The 22,510-nt window shown below is 43.7% G+C and overlaps 1 protein-coding gene across 1 annotated transcript in view; it reads right to left on the bottom strand.

Moving 5' to 3' along the window:
* Window positions 1-22,510, bottom strand: part of RASA1 (RAS p21 protein activator 1) — a 700,806-nt gene that overhangs the window by 614,186 nt on the left and 64,110 nt on the right. Inside the window, exon 2 of the mRNA XM_069224876.1 lies at window positions 4,944-5,096. Within this exon, the coding sequence (XP_069080977.1) occupies window positions 4,944-5,096 (153 nt within the window). The remainder of the gene's footprint in view (window positions 1-4,943; window positions 5,097-22,510) is intronic.

The raw sequence follows: 22,510 nt of genomic DNA, 5'->3' as shown, positions 1-22,510 counted from the left end.
GTTCCGCAGAACGAGGCCTAGAGCGTTGAAACTCTCTCATCTCGTCGGCCGATGGACGAGAAGTCGAAGAGCGATTCAACTTCTTGGATTTTTTTCTTGTGCCTCGACCTATCCGATCGCTCCAAGGACTTGGAGTAGGAGGATGATGACTTCAGACTCTGTAACCAATCCCGAGACCTTCCTCTCAATGGGAGCTCGACTTGCGGAGTTCAGCACCGAGCGACCATCAGCTGTAGGGACAGCTCCTTCAAAGCCTTCAGAAGTATGGCCTGGTGCTCAGAGCACAACTTAAGGTTGTGGTCGTGCTCCAGACACCAAGGATACACGAGGTGCAGATCCATCACGGACATCGCCCGATGACAGGATCCGCAGGGTTTGAATCCTGTCTTGCTAGAAGATATCCTTGACACACCATGAGTGAAACTCGAAAAAGACTTGACAAAACGTTGAAAAAGGCCAGTTGAAAATTGACTGAGGGGTAGTTCTCTTTGGATCAGCGCTCTGCTGGCGCGGAAAGAAAGGAACTGAAGTCTGCACGCCTGGGTTGCACTTACATAGGACCCGCGATGTCATTTCTGGCGCGGACAATGCCAATGACGAACGCAGAACCCACCGGCGCACAGGGGTACTGCTGACAAAAATGTTCTAGATCCAGGGGAGAATTCTCTATGAGATATAGTTTTACTGGGTCTACATCTCCTAACTTGCAGTATTATCTCCAAGTGGCATGACAATCATTTGGAAATTATTAGGAGCAGCAAAGTCAGCCAGAGCCTTCAACCAATTACAGTGGCACTGCAGGCTTTGTGGGATTTTGTGGACATTTTTAACTCTACAGGTTGCCAAGTAACGTGACAGGTGAGCACCTAAAGTTTGAATCCACTTGGAAATCGCTACTTCAATATCTGTCCACTGGGTTGCCAGATTTAACCCAGCTTCCTATGTTGCGGGCTTTGGCCATCTTTAGGAATTTGTATGATATACTCCTGTCAAGGATGGGGTGGACTGCAAGAGTCTAAAGGGAGTGGGGGTAAGAGGAGTAATGTGGCAGTGAAGGGGAAGGCAGAGTAGAGGAAAGAATCTCAAGTCCGGTGAGCTTCTCCCTAAACACACCTTATCAGTGAAAAGTATAAGAACTTTGTAAGATATACCAAGTGCTCTACGGAACAGGGAATGATGATGGGTGTTAAGGGATTGGTTTCTTCATCTATTTTTCTTTTTCAGAGTGTGGAAGCTGGCTATCCATATAGTGCACCAATGAATGGCCAGGCTACTCTTATTCGTTACAGGGCTATAAATGACAATCCCAAAAGCTCTCTTTTGTGGTAGTGTGCGCAAGTTTAGGCTTATCAGAGGATAGTGCTAAGCATGTGTTGTACTCACAGAGGTGATAAATGAGACACACACTCAAGAAGAAACTCAAGACCAATTGTTAGAAAAATAGTTATTTTGTTTATATTATGTTTCAACACCAGAATACTATTACCAAAATACTGATGCCGTTTGCAGAAAACAAGCAAAATACTTGAAGTGTCTTTAAGACAGTAATGCAATCCTGAGGAGAAAAACACATGTATTGCATACATGTATTCAACAGTGACTTTTAGGACCAATCTTCAGGAGTTAAGGTAATTACGGGAAACTGTCCAAGGCAACACCAACGGGTCACCTCAGGGAGCTCTGAAGCGTCTGGAGGCAGAAGTGCTTTACTACGTCGGGTGCCCCATCGGTTTCAATGGAAAATAGTCCTGGGGAAAACAAGCTGCAGGTGAAGACTGGAGGCCAGTTCGACTGAACAAACAGGGCCGCTCAGGTCTTGCAATACTCATGGACGTAGGGGCGCCTTTAGTCCTCTCCTCCTCTGTTTGGTAGGGCCGGGTGAAGAGGTGTCCTGAGGCATTGGGCCTTTATCACCAGAGATGGTCGCAGTGGAGGGGTCCTTTACAAATAGGCTGCATGCAGTGTCAGGAAGTCCACAGTTAAGGAACTCAAGGTGGGCTCGTGTCTTTGAGGGACTAGGGCCCACGCTTGCACCTTTGGCCCACTTGTAATCTAAAGGGCACACGTGCAGTGGTACTTTCTGGTGCCAAGTTTTTGACAGACTGGACTCATCAAGGTTCTTCTTGGGTGCTTGCAGGGAAGTAGCTCTGCTACTCCACGGGTAATCCTGATGCTTCTTGAAGTGCAAGCAGTCCACCTACACTCCTAGAGGCAGAGCAGCTGCAGGACGAGTCGTGTTTGGAGCAATTGTTGAGGACTGAAGACAGGCTGGCAGGGTCAGGGCCAAGTCAGTAGCTGCTCCTCAGTTCTTGCTTTTTGTGGCTCGGTGTCCTTCTTGGGTCTAGAGAATCTGAAGTCCTGGTATCAGGGGGTCGGCTAAAAACTTAATTTAGGGGCATTAACAGGAGTGAAGGGTAGTAGTGAACGGTCTACTTAACAGTGGGGGAACTACACTCCCTAGATGACCACTCCCTTTGGGGAATGGACAAAACCTTGGCCCAAAATACCTAATTTCACCACACACAAGATGGTGAAAATTCCTAATTTTGTGTTCACTTCAGGCTGGTCACCCTAGAGGTGTGTCCAGCCTGGCAGTGCACACGCCTCCTGCATGGCTAATTTTCCAGCCTGCCCTAGTACCAGATGGGCCTCAGGGCAGGGGGATGCCTCTCCGAGGTGTAGGGAATGTTGAGGGACAGGAGGTTGCATACCAAAGGCGGCAGGAACTTTGAAGTCCCTGGCATCAGGACTTGGGATGCAGATTTACTAGCCACCCTGTTGGTGGAGGTGACAACACCTCCTGCCAGAGGAGGCATTGTTGTCACCTCAGAGACTCTCACCTCCAGGAAGTCAGAAACTTGTCTGTGGTGGCAGGCTGATCCACACCAGTCAGCCAGCACATTAGAGGACTAGTAGGTTTCAGGGGGCACCTCTAAGGTGCCCTCTGGGTGCATGTCGAAATAAATCAGATACTGGCATCAGTATGGATCTATTAAGAAGAGGTGGTTGACATCAAACACCACTATTTTCTGTGTAGCTATCATGTTGCTGGGTTACTCGTGTTGACCTGAGTCCAGTACATGCTTTAAGATGGCGGCCCGGTCACTTGCAGTGTCTAGGTATTGAACTAGACATGACATGGGCATATCTACTCATGCAGATATGCCCTTATGTGTATTATAATGCACTGTCCCTTAAGGCTCTTAAGGCCTGCTGTAGGGGTGACTTGCATACAGTGCATGCAGTGACTGTGGCATGGCACACAATGCTTGTACCACATTGTGTTTTCACTCGGCTTGAACCCCGACAGAGTCTGCGATGGCAAACTGTGTGCTATTTGTTTGCTGATCCCTTAGGGTGGCCTAAGTTATGCTGCAGCCCTTAGGGACCCCATTAGTACCCATGCCCTAGGTACCAGGGGCACCACTGACTTACAGAGGTGCTAAAGTCCTGTGCCAGTAGTGGAACAATCAGACATTCTTTGTTCTAAGGAAAGAGCACTGTAGCCAAGGTCTGTTTAGCAGGCCTCTGTGCACTGTCAGAGTCGAAAATCAGCACCTAGCAGTTCTAAAATGGGGCAAAAAGTGGGGGACATCTGCAAAGAAGCCCAGTCTCCCACAGAGAGAAACAAGCTTTTCATGCAACACTAACTAGTTTTAGTTAATAAAGTTAATTTGAGATGGCTTATTCCCATGTGAAGTTCCTGTTATTTTATTAACTCAATAAAAATTAGTATTAGGAAACTTACTAGTTTTCAGCTTTGCTTTTCATCCAAACGCCTAACTTAGGGATGAGGCATTGCTGGGTGGCCTAGAAAGTAACCCTGCAGAGTGCATCCGGATAGCGAGTGACATGTGGTGCAAACCTATTCCTGAGGGGGGGTTCTATACTTTAAAATTTGTGCTGAGGCGTATCATTCTTGGATAAAATAAAAATCTGACCAAGCTCCAAGATGGCCACTGGTCTTGCAAATTCAGACACATCTCTATTCTGCAAGACGTATGTGAGTGGAAGGGGCAGGTGGCAGGCGATAAGAAGGTTTGGATCAGGTGCAGAGCTTGTGGCACTTTTTTGGAGTGATTTTGCTTTGCCCAGCAGTGTAGGCACAAAAACAAGCTTAACTGGAGACTCTCTTCCCACTGAGGTTGGCAAGATGGCACTTCAATCAGGACTGGGCACTGGACTTGACCCAGTGACATAACACTTTAATACTATGAAGTTGCTGTGAGCCTTGGATGGTAATTAACACTCAGGATGGAAACTGAACCTGCTAGCTCATTGTTAAACTTCGCCTCGGCTGTGGCACAAAAAGGAGAGAAAACTGTCCAACAGACACCGCCGACATATGTTGGTGCTCTACTCCCTGTGTATAAAAGATCAAACAGTTTAGCGGTGCAGTGAAGGAATATTAGGCTGGCCCTATACCTGGGAACAAATGGAACTCGAAGTTTAAAGTATGAATGAATGTTACTCAGACATCAGCACATCCGTGGTACACTGGTGAGAGGACAAGGATGGTTAGATTAGGGGAATCCTCACTCACACAAGGGGAGCATTGATTAGGAGGGCTCTAACGAAGACGCAAAGCGCTACAAACCACATTGTAGCCAGGTAGTCCTCAAAGGACACTCCGTAAAAACATCAGTGTGCACTTTTACTGAGGCCAGAGTGTTTCATGACGTGTCTCTTGAATGTGTTGGAAGAAATGACAATATAGCTAAGTGGAGAACAGGGTTACTTCTTCACTGGAATTCTGCAGAACTGATTCGTTCCTCTAAAGAATGCTAACGCTGACTTTTCTTTCAATAATAGACAGAATTAAAATATAAAACTTAATTTGATGTGATCAGTGAGCTTTTAAATCTTGTATACTAAGTCTACATAAGGAATTTAAACCTGAATTCAATACAGTAATTGAAGTATAATGGATGAAGTCTACTTACCTAAAATGATTCACAACATTTGTGTTGCTAAGGAAAGATAGCACAAATGATCCAGGTCTCCGATCACTCTCCCTAATTAGGTAACTGCCAGGTACTTCAGCTTGACGCAGACGCTCCTCTGCAATTGTTCTATCCAGTTTTCCATGATACCACCTGAAAGAAAAAGTATGAGACATGAAACACATGGGTACATGATGAGCTCTAGTAGAGGACGTATGAATCCTAAGTTCTAACATTAAGTGAACTACACAAAAATCCAAAAAAGATACGCATGGCAAACAGCCACTCACCCACTACAGAGTTTCAGTCAGTTACTTTCCCAGCATTAGTAGGAAACTCAAATGTATATTTAACTAACTACAACTGGGATTTAGCAAATATGAGAACATGCTTAAAAATAAAAATAAAATAAAAAAAACGATACTTAAAGCATAGGGGGCCGCTGGCAGAACATGGAAGGGGACTTGGTTTAGAGCGAAGAAGAGAGTCTATTGGGATGGTCTACCAAGAGGGCAAGAGTGCCTGCTCTCCCGGTGTCATAGCTGGGAAAACTGGATAATGATGCTGGTTCGGAGGGATGGCTCCTGGTTATCCGGCCCCTTCTACCTGTCCTTTGCCACAAAATTGAGTTGATGAGGACTGTGACCTGCTTGGTGAGCCTCATGGTTATCTGTACATTCCCTTATCTTAAGTTTTATGTAAATGCAAATACAAATATTTAAATAACAGGTTCTCCAGGCTCTTAATTCTTTTAAATAAGTTACTTTAATACCAATAACTTTTTATGCTTAACTACACCTTTGTGATCAGCTGTTGATTTGAGAAAGTCATGGGGATTGCAGAAAAACAGAATTTACTGAACTTTACGACTAAGTAATTTTGAAAAGTGTATTCATCCTAACTCAGGAGGAACTATTCTCTGAAACGTCCACAATGGCGAAATCCTTGGGTGAACTAAAAAAAAAAAAAAAAGAGCCAACAGCCTCAAAATATCACATTGACTACGTTTAGGTTCACAGAATGAACATAGATTAGAACAAACAAAATCCTAATTAAGGGTTTTTTGTTTATAAATTATATTTCAAAGCGTGGCCTATTTAAAGTAGTAATGGCAAATACGTTACAAATAACTGTCACTTAAAGTGAAGAAAAAAAAAAAGATTCAGCAGTAAGGGCTTTGGCCAAGATTAGCAATAGAGACAATTAGGAATGGGAACTTCAGAGCATGTAAATGAAATTATGGCAATTCATCCCTCAGTTGTGACTTGGGCAGAGAAGCACACTAACCTGATGGCCAATACCAGCCAACTTAGCCGATGCTATGTAGCCTTCTAGCTCAGCTTTAGGGGCCAGGGGTGTGGAATTTATTAAAATATCTACTTGTCCAGGGGACAGGTTGCTTCTCAAATCTACTTGTCCTGTAAAAAGATCTACTTGTCCCTTTGGTGCCATGTAGTGTGGCGACAAATTATGGCAGCAATCTCATTATGTAAGAGCTCTGATAATAGCCTCTCTGATTATGCCAGGGCTACTACCTTAGTAGGGCTTGAATACTTGCAGTTTCAATCCCTACTGTAGCAATTTCCTTATTTTTCCACCTTTCTGCAGATCTGCATACTGGGGCTGGAGGAAGCAGTAAGCAATAGTTCCAGGGCTGAAATGCCTTTGCAGGGATGTGGAATTCCTATCGCCCGACGCCCTGGACATCTTGTTTGGGGTCAAGGGCAACAAGTTTTTATGTTTACTTTGTCCTTGGGACAAGTAGGCCCAACCCTCTGCAGCACAAACCCTTTGGCTGCCTGTTTACAGAGAGTGGAACTCTCTGCAGTTGAGGTAATGTGTTTCCAAAAGATAATGCTGTTCGAACTTGTATTTATGGTTCATTATTTGAAATCCTTCATTATTAGGGTGAGTGCTGTAAATAAATGTTTTAAGGTCACACTTCACTACTGATGTTGGTTCCAGTACAAAAACAAAAAAAACGTGTATACACGTTTGAAAAGTTTAGGCTATGAGGCTAAGTATAATGCTCCCAGAATGCTCTCTGATTAGATGCAAATGAAGTGTCATTTAGTAAAATGTGTTGGTGCATGCTAGTATTTCCCAAAAATATTTCTAATGGAAAATCAGTGTAACCATTTTCAACACGATTATGGCAAGCATGAAAATAAACAAACACTGACAAAGCCATCTGATCTGACATATTTTTATAAGTCGTTTAGTTTCATCAATGCGTGTCTTGTTTTGACATGGCTTTTGTAACACTTTATTGTTGTGGGAGCTATCAGGCCCTCAACACTGTAACAAACACTGGCAAAAAAAAAAAAAAAAACGTTTTTGAACTCTAAAAGCACACGTTGCCACCAGTGGCATAACAAAGGCCCCGCAGCCGCCCTCCTGGGGGCCCCTTCAGCACAGCACCTGGCCTGAGTGAGTCTGGAGAGGGGGCTCCTCCATGTTCTTTGCAAAGGGGCACCCTCCAGTTTCGTTACGTCAATGATTGCCACTGTAGTTCCTGACACTGAACAAAACTACTTTGTGTGCCAATATGCTCCTTGTGGAAGAGCCGAATGCGATCGCTCACAGTAAAGCCAGCCGAAAGAGAGAGAAATAGAAGTTTAATAAAAACAAAATGTTTTGTTAACACCAGACCTAATTAGGGACCAAGACCCACATGTAGGTAGCTTTTTGCATGTCGCAAACAGCGACTTTCGCTGTTTGCGGCGTGCAAAAAGCACATTGCGATGCACAAACCCAGTTTTGCCATTCGCTAACCTGGTTACCGAATCGCAAAACGGGTTTGCGACTCGCAATTAGGAAGGGGTATTCCCTTCCTAATTGCGACTCGCAGTGCAATGTAGGATTGTTTTGTGACCGCGAACGCGGGCGCAAACCAATCGCAGTTTTCACCCATTTCAAATGGGTGCTAACACTTTCGCTAAAGGGAAGGGGTCCCCATGGGACCCCTTCCCCATTGTGAATGTCAATGTAAACATTTTTTCAGAGCAGACAGTGGTCCTGCGGAACACTGCCTGCTCTGGAAAAATGAAACGAAAACATTTCATTTTTCGTTTTTGTAATGCATCTCGTTTTCCTTTAAGGAAAACGGACTGCATTACAAAAAATACAAAAAAACAGCTTTATTAAAAAGCAGTCACAGACATGGTGGTCTGCTGTCTCCAGCAGGCCACCATCCCTGTGAGGGCCACCATTCGCAAGGGGGTCGCAAATTGCGACCCAACTCATGATTATTCATGAGGTGGGCATTTGCGAAGCCCTTGCGAATCACAGATGGTGCCATCCTACATTCGGATTTGCGACTCGCAAATTGCGAGTCTCTCTGACTCGTAATTTGTGGGTCGCAAATCTGAACCTATTGATATGTGGCCCCAAAGTCTTAAAGAAAGTCACAAAAGTGACCCTATAAAATATTTGTGAACTGTATTTTAGCATGGGTAAATACGATGTGTAGATTTGCTCATGTGAAAATCTATTGAGCATTTGCAAGTTCATTTTCCCTCCAGCCACTTTCTTCCCAACCCTGGAAGAAGTTCTAATTCTGCCATTGTCAGGAGTAAATGTCCAACCTTTCTTATTATGGGAAAATATTAGAGAGAAGCTGGTAAAAATCTTTAAAACATGCAGGTTAGTAGGTTTGCAGGTCACAAAACAATCCTACATTGCACTGCGAGTCGCAATTAGGAAGGGAATACCCCTTCCTAATTGCGAGTCGCAAACCCGTTTTGCGATTCGGTAACCAGGTTAGCGAATGGCAAAACTGGGTTTGTGCATCGCAATGTGCTTTTTGCACGCCGCAAACAGCGAAAGTCGCTGTTTGCGACATGCAAAAAGCTACCTACATGTGGGTCTTGGTCCCTAATTAGGTCTGGTGTTAACAAAACATTTTGTTTTTATTAAACTTCTATTTCTCTCTCTTTCGGCTGGCTTTACTGTGAGCGATCGCATTCTGCTCTTCCACAAGGAGCATATTGGCACACAAAGTAGTTTTGTTCAGTGTCAGGAACTACAGTGGCAATCATTGACGTAACAAAACTGGAGGGTGCCCCTTTGCAAAGAAAATGGAGGAGCCCCCTCTCCAGACTCACTCAGGCCAGGTGCTGTGCTGAAGGGGCCCCCAGGAGGGCGGCTGCGGGGCCTTTGTTATGCCACTGGTGGCAACGTGTGCTTTTAGAGTTCAAAAACGTTTTTTTTTTTTTTTTTTGCCAGTGTTTGTTACAGTGTTGAGGGCCTGATAGCTCCCACAACAATAAAGTGTTACAAAAGCCATGTCAAAACAAGACACGCATTGATGAAACTAAACGACTTATAAAAATATGTCAGATCAGATGGCTTTGTCAGTGTTTGTTTATTTTCATGCTTGCCATAATCGTGTTGAAAATGGTTACACTGATTTTCCATTAGAAATATTTTTGGGAAATACTAGCATGCACCAACACATTTTACTAAATGACACTTCATTTGCATCTAATCAGAGAGCATTCTGGGAGCATTATACTTAGCCTCATAGCCTAAACTTTTCAAACGTGTATACACGTTTTTTTTGTTTTTGTACTGGAACCAACATCAGTAGTGAAGTGTGACCTTAAAACATTTATTTACAGCACTCACCCTAATAATGAAGGATTTCAAATAATGAACCATAAATACAAGTCCGAACAGCATTATCTTTTGGAAACACATTACCTCAACTGCAGAGAGTTCCACTCTCTGTAAACAGGCAGCCAAAGGGTTTGTGCTGCAGAGGGTTGGGCCTACTTGTCCCAAGGACAAAGTAAACATAAAAACTTGTTGCCCTTGACCCCAAACAAGATGTCCAGGGCGTCGGGCGATAGGAATTCCACATCCCTGAGGGGTTGCTGGTGTTTTCCCATAACATAGTATAGAGTAATGCATTTTTCTATTTTTAATCAAAACCACTAATACCACCAGATGAAAAAAAACATTTAAAAATATCAATATTATTGGCACCGCAGACAAACTTAACTTCCCCCTTAACCTTAGTTTGGTTTCAATGAATTTCATTAGGCCTTGCCAACGGCTGGGAGTTGGAGTAGCAGCTTGGCGTTGGCGGGAATTTAGTCCTCTCGACAATACTCAACAGAAAGGGTGATTTAGTATAGGGGTATGTTGTACCCCGCTTTGCACAAGGGTGGAAGGTGCATTTTGTAGCTTCCTTTGACTTGGATATGAAGGGGTGAATTTTGTCTCCACCCACACAGCCATTCCCCACCCTTCTAAGGGTGGTGACGGGTCGCTTGTCCTTGTCTACCATAAATCGGGAGCTCCAGTGACTTGAATTTGCAAACAGAGCATCAAGCTAACTGCCAGCTCTGACCGCACTCCTACACCCTCATTTGTAAGAGCTGAAGTACTGAGACAGCTATTCCACTTATCTGCTTCCAACTGCTCAGAGCATCTTTCTAAGGTACATGTCTCCCTCCCTGGGTTCACAACCGTTTTATGGAGTACTGTAGTTCAGCAACATTTCTGAATCCTTTGTGGAGTTCAGAAACAAGAGAAGACAAACATCTGCAAATGCCATTGGTCTCGCATTTGCTTGAGTTAAAGCTATTAGTGTTGTAAACTCCTAACCAGACTTTTCTTGTCACAAACTAAAAAGTAAAACAGTTTCAAATAAGCAAGCCGACGGTCACCACGAGCGCAAAGCAAACACACAAAAGGAAACATAAGTTCGCTCGCAGTGAAACATATCGGCAAAAGTGCAACTATCCATGTAACCAACAAAAGTGCAAATATCCATGTAACAGGGTCAATGTAATGCAAAGAAAAGTAGTGTAGAAACCATACGGAAAACATGGAGCCTTGTATGTTTTCAGTAGTTGGCCGGTGCGCTTGAGGCGCACTAAACACCGGAAAGGGCATGACGTGTGCATGCCTTTCACTAATGAAATCAAGCTAATTTTAATAGGCAAGCCCGCAAACCAATGGAAGTGGTGAGCTTTACATGGTCACGGTTACAAGCCCATGGAGAGATTACACCAAGGACAGAGCGCTTTGCACTCGACCCTAAAAAAAAACAAAAAAACTGTGCAACATTCCCTAGGCAGTGGGCGGGGGTGTACTTTTTGATATTGGGCCCGGATGTAGAGAACACATCCAAAGTAAGTTTATATTGCCAACACTCTTGTAGTGTAGTGCATAGCATTCTTTAAGTGACTCGTAAGGTCCCCAGGGTGCTGTGGACCCTGAACATCGCTTACAATACAGCGAATTGCATTCACTACAACAAGACGGGCTGGTATCACTCTTAGGATACGAAATACCTGTTCTCCAACGTATTGTGTGGTAATCATTAATTAAGCATCTGCACGAGAAAAGGAACTTAATAGGCTCTCTTTGAAGTAAAGATTTTGTATTACATGAGCCTTTCAACTATTGAAAGTATGTATAACCGCATTGCAACAGGTATTTATGACTACAATCACACCTGCTAGCTGTGGTTGAGGAGAATTGGTAGCATTCCAAGGCGTTATCACCACTCCTTTCACCTCTTCGTAAGTGTTGTGATCCACGTTCCTTCTTACTGAGGTGATAAAGAAATTAAAAACTCTCCTGACCTACAAATAGCACAATCATAGTAAGGTTGCTTTCCTGAATGAAAACAGAACAGATTATTTAGCCGAAATAAGTACAGAAGAACCCACCAAAGCACTCAATATCCATGTGAGAGGTGCCTTCCAAACAAAGGCCTTTTCTGGTTTACAAAATGAAGGGCTCTACAGAAGATGGTGAAACAACGCATACACTACAAAATCTAATCCTCTATTATCGAACACATACTCTGACACCCCTCATCTACGGCCATGCACGAACACCCTCTGCAGCCATTAATAGGCTCGGCTTAGACCTTTTACACCTACATGCCAGAGGCACAGAAACAAGATTGCACTGGACTTAGAACAAAACACTGGTGTGAAATCAGTGGTGTGAAAGCGAACACTGTTCTTTCTCAATGCAACAATATTCTTGAGAAACAAGGTACTTAGTCAAGCGGCTTGCGAGACACCCTTAAGTATTAATTAATAGTTCTTCATGCAAACAATTTAAAAAACAAGGCTTCCATAGTTGTGATTTTAAAGTTATGACTACATCTAGGTTTAATGTAAAATGCCACCTAGCGCTAATGATAACACAGAAATCTTCTTCAGAAGTATTTCGATAGAAACCATGGAAAGCCAAGCAACTCCTACCTTGAAACAAAATGTGGTATTAGAAATTATTATATTATATTGGAGGCATAGAATGGAATTTACGTTCGCCAATTCCAAATGGCACAACCAAAGATTAATGGACAAAAACGTCTAGGACACATCACACAGCAAGTCACTATACTTACGACGTCTTCCCGTCATTACGCTCAGATGCCCCTCCTGAGCTGAGCACTGAATCAATTTGATCTGGAAAACGTATGACAGTTTGTGGTCAATAGTACTTAGAATTTCAGCTCAACGGCCTTCATAAGAACATGGGCTGTTTAAACCCACCGAGTCCTCTGGTCTCACTGTTTCACCACAACGCACAGAGAGGAGTCGAGATCACTTGAGGGTAGCAAGGTGTAAAGAAATACTTTTATTATTGTTTTCATTATGTGTGTGTGTGTGCACGTTGTGATCATATGAAAAAAACTTCACAACTACTAAGAAATTTAAAGCATAACAATTCGTGTTTATATATACCTTGGCAATATTTCTAACAGGAAAAGGTCAGTTAAATAGTTCCATAACAAATGACGAACATGAACTGCGACTAGTGGGGCACAAGACGTTGTAGAGTGCACACAGTACTGGTTTCCGTACAGCACGATGAAACAGGCCGAGCGAAGGAATAAATAAGAGGTTGAGAATAATAAGAGGTTAGCATCAGCTGTGCAGATTTTCGAGACAGATTGGGTGTCCTTTGAAGGAAGACATGAAGAGAGTAAGACAAGATATTTCACAGGTCGCTAGAAATGCATTTAAAAAACGGGGGCCAAACAAAGGACCAGAACCAGACAGACTTTGCGTGGTTTTTGAAGAAAAAATAGGCAAACAAGGTCCGAAGATCTCACTGTAAGTGATGCGCACTAGACACGGTTGCTCACGACCAAGTACATTTTCAAGGGTTTGACATTATAAAAATTACTGCACAAGCACATGTTTTCAGATACAGCACCAGCTGAAACCTGGACGCCGTGGAGGTGCTCAGCCTTGAGGCACACCGAACACTTAGGATCCATGGAGACAGTGAGGATTTATTAATGCAGGAGTGGTGGAGTCTGTGAGGGTAGTACACAACAGGATGCGGTTAAGTAAAATATTCCAGGCTCTAGCATGGGAAAAGTAAAGGGCATCTGGTGCCCAACGGCGTGAATCAGGTGAATGTTTGGAGACAGGAATGCATGATTGGAAGGAAAACTCTGACATCTACACTTCTGATATGGCAACAATATTAAGGAAGATATTTCCATGGAAAGTGGTGTATAGAGAGAAAAGAAGTGGAGGCGGGGCTTGTCAGGTCATCGCGGCAACAGACGGCTCTCTTACTAGGCCCAGAACTAAACCCATGCTATACAACAGCATCCAGCACCAACTACGCGACAATTTTACAGAGAAGCATCCCTGAGGGTATGATCAGCTACACAGAGGGGCAGGTGATTGATCGCAGGAGTAAAGTCAAGAGTAACTGTACTATTCAAAGGCGACACAAACCCCTCCTCACTCACCATGAGGACTCCGGCACAGAACCTGCCTGCTGTGCCTAGAGATGACGGGAGTATGGCTGAAGGACAGCCAAGACTTGCAGGCAGTTGCTAAAGGTGAGTCGGCACAGTAGGAGTTGAGCATCCTGCCTTGCTCCCCTTCGTCAACAGAGACATCTCTCTCCCGGCCTATACAGGACTGCAGTTGAACAAGAGCTAAGCATTAGCTCGTGCACTGCTAGGGGCTTGGAAGTATAGTTCAAGAACCGGATGGCAGAGATGGGTTAATGCCAGGCCTGGCTGAGGGTCAGCACTGGAACTCCACTTTAGGCATGCCTGTCTGCATCAGATGCAGAGCAGAGTTAATTTAGCAGCAGCCCCCCAAGAATTTTTAAGTGCTCACATTAACAAAATGATTGAGACTGTGCTAAGGCCGCGCAGTAGCCAGTACTCTGATTAACTATATGTGCAGAGATGGAAACAGAGGGGTTGAACATTTATTGAGGTGTTGATTTCCTTGTTGTCAACACATCCAGGGTAGGGACTGTGAAGAACCTATTATAAATGTGGCAAGCTGAAATCACGAGCAATTTGATAACAACCGCTGACAAGCCAAGCCTGCTGACTCTTCCTTGCGCCTTTTTCTGCATAATTTGTTACTGATTGTATTGATGTCAGTTCACCTGGAACTGACTGCACGTGCCCTCACAAAGCCTCAGAAGTGTAGAAGATCAGAAGTTCATGGAGGTGGGCCAAAAATGCACCAATGTTTTTAGAGGAACATCATGGCCAGCCAATGGCACACCTGCTCAAAATAACTAGTCTGCCCTCCTGGGGAGTGTATTTCGCATTCACCAGAAAAAGAGCACCCATATGTTCTGTGTAACATGCAGTGGTGTGGCTCTCCAGATTCACAGGTTTCCGAATGGGCAGATTAAGAAACCCCAGGAGATGCAATGTCAGGGCAAGATAATGCTGAAGCACCACCACCGATTGAACCCTGAAGTCAAGATAAAATAGATCTTACCATGAAATTGTGTACATGCATACAATACTTGAAAGCAAAGTAGACACATTGGTGGCTGACCTTGTAATTTTGAGGGAAGGAAGCTCTCTGCTGAAGTACACAACAGTGAGGAGATAATTTCAGACTTACAGTCTCAAACAGCAAAGCTAAAAAACAAAAACGGGAATAAAACAGAACGTGCAAAGTTTTGCTAAGGATGGGAGGAAGATGAGATGTCGGTTTGGGATGCAATAATTTGCATATTGTGGGTTTACTTGGGGTTATTGAGGGTTACACAATACACTAAAGCATGGTTCCAAAAGAGAGCAGCTCTGCAGGGGTTTCCCTCACATTACAGTGGAGTGTGCACACAATGTCGAGCAGACATTCACCCCCTGGAGCAACTGTGAGATCCACAATAGCTAAGATGCTCAACTACAAAGACACAATGTTAAAAGCTGCAAAGAAAATGGGCCGCTGTCACAAAGAATCCACTCATGCCCTGATATGCAATGATTACACACTCACAGTAAAACATAAAAGACCAACTTTTATGCAAGTGAATAAGAAGTTAAGATCCCAGTCTTAAATACACACTGATGCTTCCAGTGAAACTGAGATTGCCCTCTAATCAGTAACTGTATTTTTTCACAGAGCCTGAAAGGGCGAGAGACTGATCTGAAAAAATTTGAAGCAAAAAGGGGTAATGCCGGCAGCTAAAGCAAGGAAGCCTTGCCAAACTCAAATCCGGTACAGACTCCTAGAACTTACCATCTGGGACGCCTTAGCAGCTAAAAAAAAAAGGAAAATGTCATTTACCCAGTGTACATCTGTTCGTGGCATTAGTCGCTGCAGATTCACATGCTGTGCACATCCCGCCATCTGGTGTTGGGCTCGGAGTGTTACAAGTTGTTTTTCTTCGAAGAAGTCTTTTCGAGTCACGAGACCGAGGGACTCCTCCCATTTCGGCTCCATTGCGCATGGGCGTCGACTCCATCTTAGATTGTTTTCTCCCGCAGAGGGTGAGGTAGGAGTTGTGTATGCTAGTAATAGTGCCCATGCAATGGAGTAATGTATATAATGTAGTTTAAAGTAATATATTTACAAATATACAGATGTTCAAGATCAACTTCTAAACGGCTACAGGCTCCCGGGGAGGCGGATGGGCGCATGTCAATCTGCAGCGACTAATGCCACGAACAGATGTACACTGGGTAAGTGACATTTTCCGTTCAATGGCATGTGTAGCTGCAGATACACATGCTGTGCATAGACTAGTAAGCAGTTATCTCCCCAAAAGCGGTGGTTCAGCCTGTAGGAGTTGAAGTTGTTTGAAACAATGTTCGTAGTACTGCTTGGCCTACTGTGGCTTGTTGTGCCGTTAGCACATCTACACAGCAGTGTTTGGTAAATGTATGAGGCGTAGACCATGTAGCTGCCTTACATATTTCGGTCATTGGAATATTTCCTAGAAAGGCCATGGTAGCACCTTTCTTTCTAGTTGAGTGTGCCTTTGGTGTAATAGGCAGATCTCTTTTTGCTTTAAGATAACAGGTTTGAATGCATTTAACTATCCATCTAGCAATGCCTTGTTTAGAAATTGCATTTCCTGTATGAGGTTTTTGGAAAGCAATAAATAATTGTTTTGTTTTTCGAATTAGTTTTGTTCTGTCAATGTAGTACATTAACGCTCTTTTGATGTCTAATGTATGTAGTGCTCTTTCAGCTACAGAGTCTGGCTGTGGGAAGAACACTGGTAATTCTACTGTTTGATTTAAGTGGAACGGTGATATGACTTTTGGTAAAAAATTAGGATTTGTCCGTAGAACTACTTTATGCTTGTGTATTTGAATAAATGGTTCTTGTATGGTAAATGCTTGAATCTCACTTCTTCTTAAAGATGTGATGGCAATTAAAAATGCGACTTTCCATGTTAAGTATTGCATTTCACAAGAGTGCATGGGCTCAAAAGGTGGACCCATGAGTCGTGTTAAGACAATGTTGAGGTTCCATGAAGGAACTGGTGGTGTTCTTGGTGGTATAATTCTCTTTAGACCTTCCATAAATGCTTTTATGATTGGTATTCTAAATAGAGAAGTTGAGTGCGTAATTTGCAGGTAAGCTGAAATTGCTGTAAGATGTATCTTAATGGAAGAAAAAGCTAGCTTTGACTTTTGCAAATGTAGTAAGTATCCTACGATGTCTTTGGCAGATGCGTGTAAGGGTTGAATTTGATTATTATGGCAGTAATAAACAAATCTTTTCCACTTATTTGCATAGCAATGTCTAGTGGTAGGTTTCCTAGCTTGTTTTATGACCTCCATACATTCATGTGTAAGGTCTATGTGTCCGAACTCTAGGACTTCAGGAGCCAGATTGCTAGATTCAGCGATGCTGGATTTGGGTGTCTGATCTGTTGTTTGTGTTGCGTTAACAGATCTGGTATGTTTGGTAGTTTGACATGAGGCACTACTGAAAGGTCTAGTAGTGTTGTGTACCAAGGTTGTCTTGCCCATGTTGGCGCTATTAGTATGAGTTTGAGTTTGTTTTGACTCAACTTGTTTACTAGATATGGAAGGAGTGGGAGAGGGGGAAAAGCGTAAGCAAATATCCCTGACCAACTCATCCATAACGCATTGCCCCGAGACTGATCTTGTGGGTACCTGGATGCGAAGTTTTGGCATTTTGCGTTTTCCTTTGTTGCAAATAGACCTATTTGTGGTGTTCCCCAACTCTGGAAGTAAGTATTCAGTATTTGGGGGTGAATCTCCCATTCGTGGATCTGCTGGTGATCCCGAGAGAGATTGTCTGCTAACTGATTGTCATGTTGTCTGTTTTGACAAGAATGTGTTTGTGGTTTATTATGGGTTGAAATGCTTTCAGCGCTAGAAATACTGCCAATAGTTCTAAGTGATTTATGTGAAACTGTTTTTGGTGAGTGTTCCATTGTACTTGGATGCTGTATTGATTGAGGTGTGCTCCCCACCCTATCATGGAGGCATTTGTCGTTATTACATATTGTGGCACTGGGTCTTGGAAAGGCCGCCCTTTGTTTAAATTTATACTGTTCCACCATTGAAGCGAGGTGTATGTTTGGCGGTCTACCAACACCAGATCTAGAAGTTGACCCTGTGCCTGTGACCACTGTGATGCTAGGCACTGTTGTAAGGGCCGCATGTGCAACCTTGCGTTTGGGACAATGGCTATGCATGAGGACATCATGCCTAGGAGTTTCATCACCATTTTGACTTGTATTTTTTGTTTTGGATACATGGCCTGTATTACATTGTGAAATGCCTAAACCCTTTGTGGACTTGGAGTGGCAATCCCTTTTACTGTGTTGATTGTTGCCCCTAAGTATTGCTGTGTTTGACACGGTATAAGGTGTGACTTTGTGTAGTTGATTGAGAAACCTAGTTTGTGGAGGGTTTCTATGACATACTTTGTGTGTTGTGAACATTTTTCTAGCGTGTTGGTTTTGATTAACCAATCGTCTAGGTACGGGAACACATGTATTTGCTGCCTTCTGATATGTGCAGCTACGACTGCCAGGCACTTTTTAAAAACTCTTGGCGCAGTTGTTATTCCGAATGGCAACACCTTGAATTGGTAATGTATCCCTTGGAATACAAACCTTAAGTACTTTCTGTGTGAAGGATGTATCGGTATATGGAAATATGCATCCTTTAGGTCTAGTGTTGTCACGTAGTCTTGTTGTTTGAGTAGTGGAATTACGTCTTGTAATGTCACCATGTGAAAGTGATCTGATTTGATGTAGGTATTTAATGTTCGGAGATCTAATATAGGTCTCAGAGTCTTGTCTTTTTTGGGTATGAGAAAGTACAGAGAGTAAACTCCTGTTCCTTTCTGGTGTTTTGGTACTAATTCTATTGCTTCTTTTAGTAGCAATGCCTGAACCTCTAGTCCTAGAAGATCTATATGTTGTTTTGACATATTGTGTGTTTTCGGTGGGATGTTTGGAGGGAATTTGAGAAATTCTATGCAATAACCATGCTGGATCATTGCTAGGACCCAAGTGTCTGTTGTTATTTCCTCCCAATGTTTGTAAAATTTGGTTAGTCTCCCCCCAACAGATGTTATGTGTTGGGGATGTGTGACTTGGAAGTCACTGTTTGTTTTGAGGAGTTTTGGGACTTTGGAACTTTCCTCTATTCTTTTGGAATTGTCCCCCTCTATATTGTCCCCGAAAACTTCCCCGCTGATACTGGCTCTGGTAAGTGGGTCTTGTCTGTGAGGTTGTGGGTTCTGTGCTTTGTCCTCGAAACCCCTCTCTAAACTGTGTTTTTCGAAATGTGCCTCTGCCCTGTGGGGAGTAGAGTGCGGCCATGGCTTTGGCTGTGTCAGTGTCTTTTTTAAGTTTATCGATCGCAGTGTCCACCTCCGGCCCAAACAACTGCTGTCCATTGAATGGCATATTCAGCACAACTTGCTGTATTTCTGGTTTAAATCCTGATGTACGCAGCCATGCATGTCTCCTTATTGTTACTGCTGTGTTGACAGTTCTAGCAGCTGTGTCTGCAGCATCCATTGCTGACCGTATCTGATTGTTGGAGATACTCTGTCCTTCCTCTACTACTTGCTGCGCTCTCTTTTGGAACTCCTTGGGCAAATGTTCTATAAAGTGTTGCATTTCGTCCCAATGGGCCCTATCGTATCCGGCCAACAAAGCCTGTGAATTGGCAATACGCCACTGGTTTGCTGCCTGTGCGGCCACCCTTTTGCCTGCTGCGTCGAATTTTCTACTTTCTTTATCTGGAGGTGGTGCATATCCTGAAGTATGTGAATTCGTTCTTTTGCGCGCAGCCCCTACTACAACTGAGTCCGGTGTTAGCTGTTGTGTGATGTACACGGGGTCTGATGGTGGCGGTTTATATTTTTTCTCCACTCTTGGAGTAATGGCCCTTCCTTTTACTGGCTCTTCAAACACTTGTTTGGAGTGTTTTAGCATTCCGGGTAGCATAGGAAGACTTTGATACTGGCTGTGTGTGGACAAAAGTGTGTTAAAAAGAAAGTCGTCTTCAATGGGCTCAGCATGCAGGCTGACATTATAAAATGCCGCTGCTCTCGACACCACCTGTGCGTAGGCTGTACTATCCTCTGGTGGCGACGGTCTGGCTGGATAACATTCAGGACTATTATCTGACACTGGTGCGTCGTAAAGGTCCCATGCGTCACGGTCATCTTGACTCATTCCTGTATGAGTTGGGGATTGCATCATTGGTGGAGTGGCTACCGGTGATGGTTGCGGAGAGCATTGTGGAGATGGTGGCGGGGTTACTTGTTTAGCCACCTTTGCCTGCTTGTCTTTTTCCTGAAAGGCAAGTTTGCGTTTCATTTTAATCGGAGGGAGAGTACTGATCTTCCCTGTTTCTTTTTGGATATGGAGCCTTCTTTGTGTATAGTCTGGCTCTATTGTTTCCAATTCCTTTCCAAATCTATGTATCTTCTTTTGTGTGGACAGTCCTTGTTCCTCAGTGTAGGAACTTGTTTTCGGTTCCGAGGCCGGATGTTTCGGTAGCGAAACCTTTTCGGCTGCTTTTTTCGGTTCCGACGAAACCTTCTTTACTTTCGGCATTGTGGTCTCTCGGTGCCGACCCATTTTGGTGCCGCTATCTCGGTGCCGAACCTGCTCGGAGCCACTATCTCGAGCCCGAGATTGCTGTGTGGCGGTATCTCGACCGGAGTCGGATGACTTCGCCCCCAGCGTGCCCTTTTTCGGTGCCGATGATCGGTCACCTATTTTTCGGGTTAAACCATGGCGTGTTGGCGGTGGCGTCCCCTGGGCTTTAGTGGTTTTTTCATGAGTTTTGTGTTTTGACGTCTTACTCACGGTTTTCGGCGTTTCTTCTGGATCGATCTCATCCGAGTCCGATTCATGGATGGAGAATGTTTCTTCCTCCTCCTCGAAACGCTCTTGTCCTGTCGGCGCCGACGCCATTTGCAGTCTCCTTACTCTTCGGTCTCTTAGTGTTTTCCTGGACCGAAACGCTCGACAGGCTTCACAAGTATCTTCCTTGTGTTCCGGCGACAAACACAAGTTACAGACCAGATGCTGATCTGTATATGGATACTTGTTATGGCATTTTGGGCAGAAGCGGAATGGGGTCCGTTCCATCAGCCTTGAAGAGACACGTGGCCGGGCCGACCAGGCCCCGATGAGGGATCGAAAAAACCCCGAAGGTCTAGTGTTGTCACGTAGTCTTGTTGTTTGAGTAGTGGAATTACGTCTTGTAATGTCACCATGTGAAAGTGATCTGATTTGATGTAGGTATTTAATGTTCGGAGATCTAATATAGGTCTCAGAGTCTTGTCTTTTTTGGGTATGAGAAAGTACAGAGAGTAAACTCCTGTTCCTTTCTGGTGTTTTGGTACTAATTCTATTGCTTCTTTTAGTAGCAATGCCTGAACCTCTAGTCCTAGAAGATCTATATGTTGTTTTGACATATTGTGTGTTTTCGGTGGGATGTTTGGAGGGAATTTGAGAAATTCTATGCAATAACCATGCTGGATCATTGCTAGGACCCAAGTGTCTGTTGTTATTTCCTCCCAATGTTTGTAAAATTTGGTTAGTCTCCCCCCAACAGATGTTATGTGTTGGGGATGTGTGACTTGGAAGTCACTGTTTGTTTTGAGGAGTTTTGGGACTTTGGAACTTTCCTCTATTCTTTTGGAATTGTCCCCCTCTATATTGACCAGGCCCCGATGAGGGATCGAAAAAACCCCGAAGGGCCACCGGAGCTCTTCAAAAGTCGGTGTTGATCTGTTGTAACTAACCCGATACCGAACGCAAACAATACCGATGATTTTTCCGAGATTCTAACTAACTTTCCGACCCGAAACACGGAGCGAAAAGGAACACGTCCGAACCCGATGGCGGAAAAAAAACAATCTAAGATGGAGTCGACGCCCATGCGCAATGGAGCCGAAATGGGAGGAGTCCCTCGGTCTCGTGACTCGCAAAGACTTCTTCTAAGAAAAACAACTTGTAACACTCCGAGCCCAACACCAGATGGCGGGATGTGCACAGCATGTGTATCTGCAGCTACACATGCCATCGAACATATATATATATATATATATATATATATATATAAACATACCCTTGTATGTGCAAAGAGGCCATTAGGACGTCTTAGCCACTGCAGCTGCCCTGAAATAACCAGCATCAACCACAAGTATCCACAGAATCTACAACATCGGAATAATCATCCCTCACAGATGGAGACACAATAGATACAAAGTCTTCTCCAGCACTCACCACACAGAAGGTAGCCAATTTCACTTAAAACATGTAGGGTGTTAGTTGCTGAAAGTTACAGACAATCATTGTCGTAAGATTCAAGGTAGCAAGTTAAGTCGGGACTATTGGACAATACACTAAGTAATGTACAACTGTATTGCATAGATTGTCAGTTAGATATCCAAAGGTATTATTGCCGCCCCCAGGGAAATTTCTGCAAATGGTAAATTATGTGCTAAATTAAGAATGCTGATGTAGCCATAACCTACTGATTATAGAGCAGTCTAAATGATTTGGTAAACAAGAAATGAGTTGCTACAGCCCAAAGAGCACGAAGCATAGGCCTTCCATACACACCTCGAGCTCACTACTGGTCAGTTGAGGTATATGACTTGTTATTATGTTAAGCACTAACTTGGGTAGAATGGAAAGACACGTCAGTCTGTTGTGGGCAGCTACGGGGATCAAATTTAAACCAAATAAAGAGAGAATCCCTGTAGTAGTGTACCACACAGTTACAGGGCAGCTGGTTAGGCTACAGTGTAAGACACACCAACACACGATTTGCTCATTAACCATTG

This window comes from Pleurodeles waltl, chromosome 1_1 (assembly GCF_031143425.1).
Source record: "Pleurodeles waltl isolate 20211129_DDA chromosome 1_1, aPleWal1.hap1.20221129, whole genome shotgun sequence".
Taxonomy (NCBI): Eukaryota; Metazoa; Chordata; class Amphibia; order Caudata; family Salamandridae; genus Pleurodeles; species Pleurodeles waltl.
Note: the sequence above shows the minus strand (reverse complement) of the source record. Positions and strands in the feature narration are given on the sequence as shown.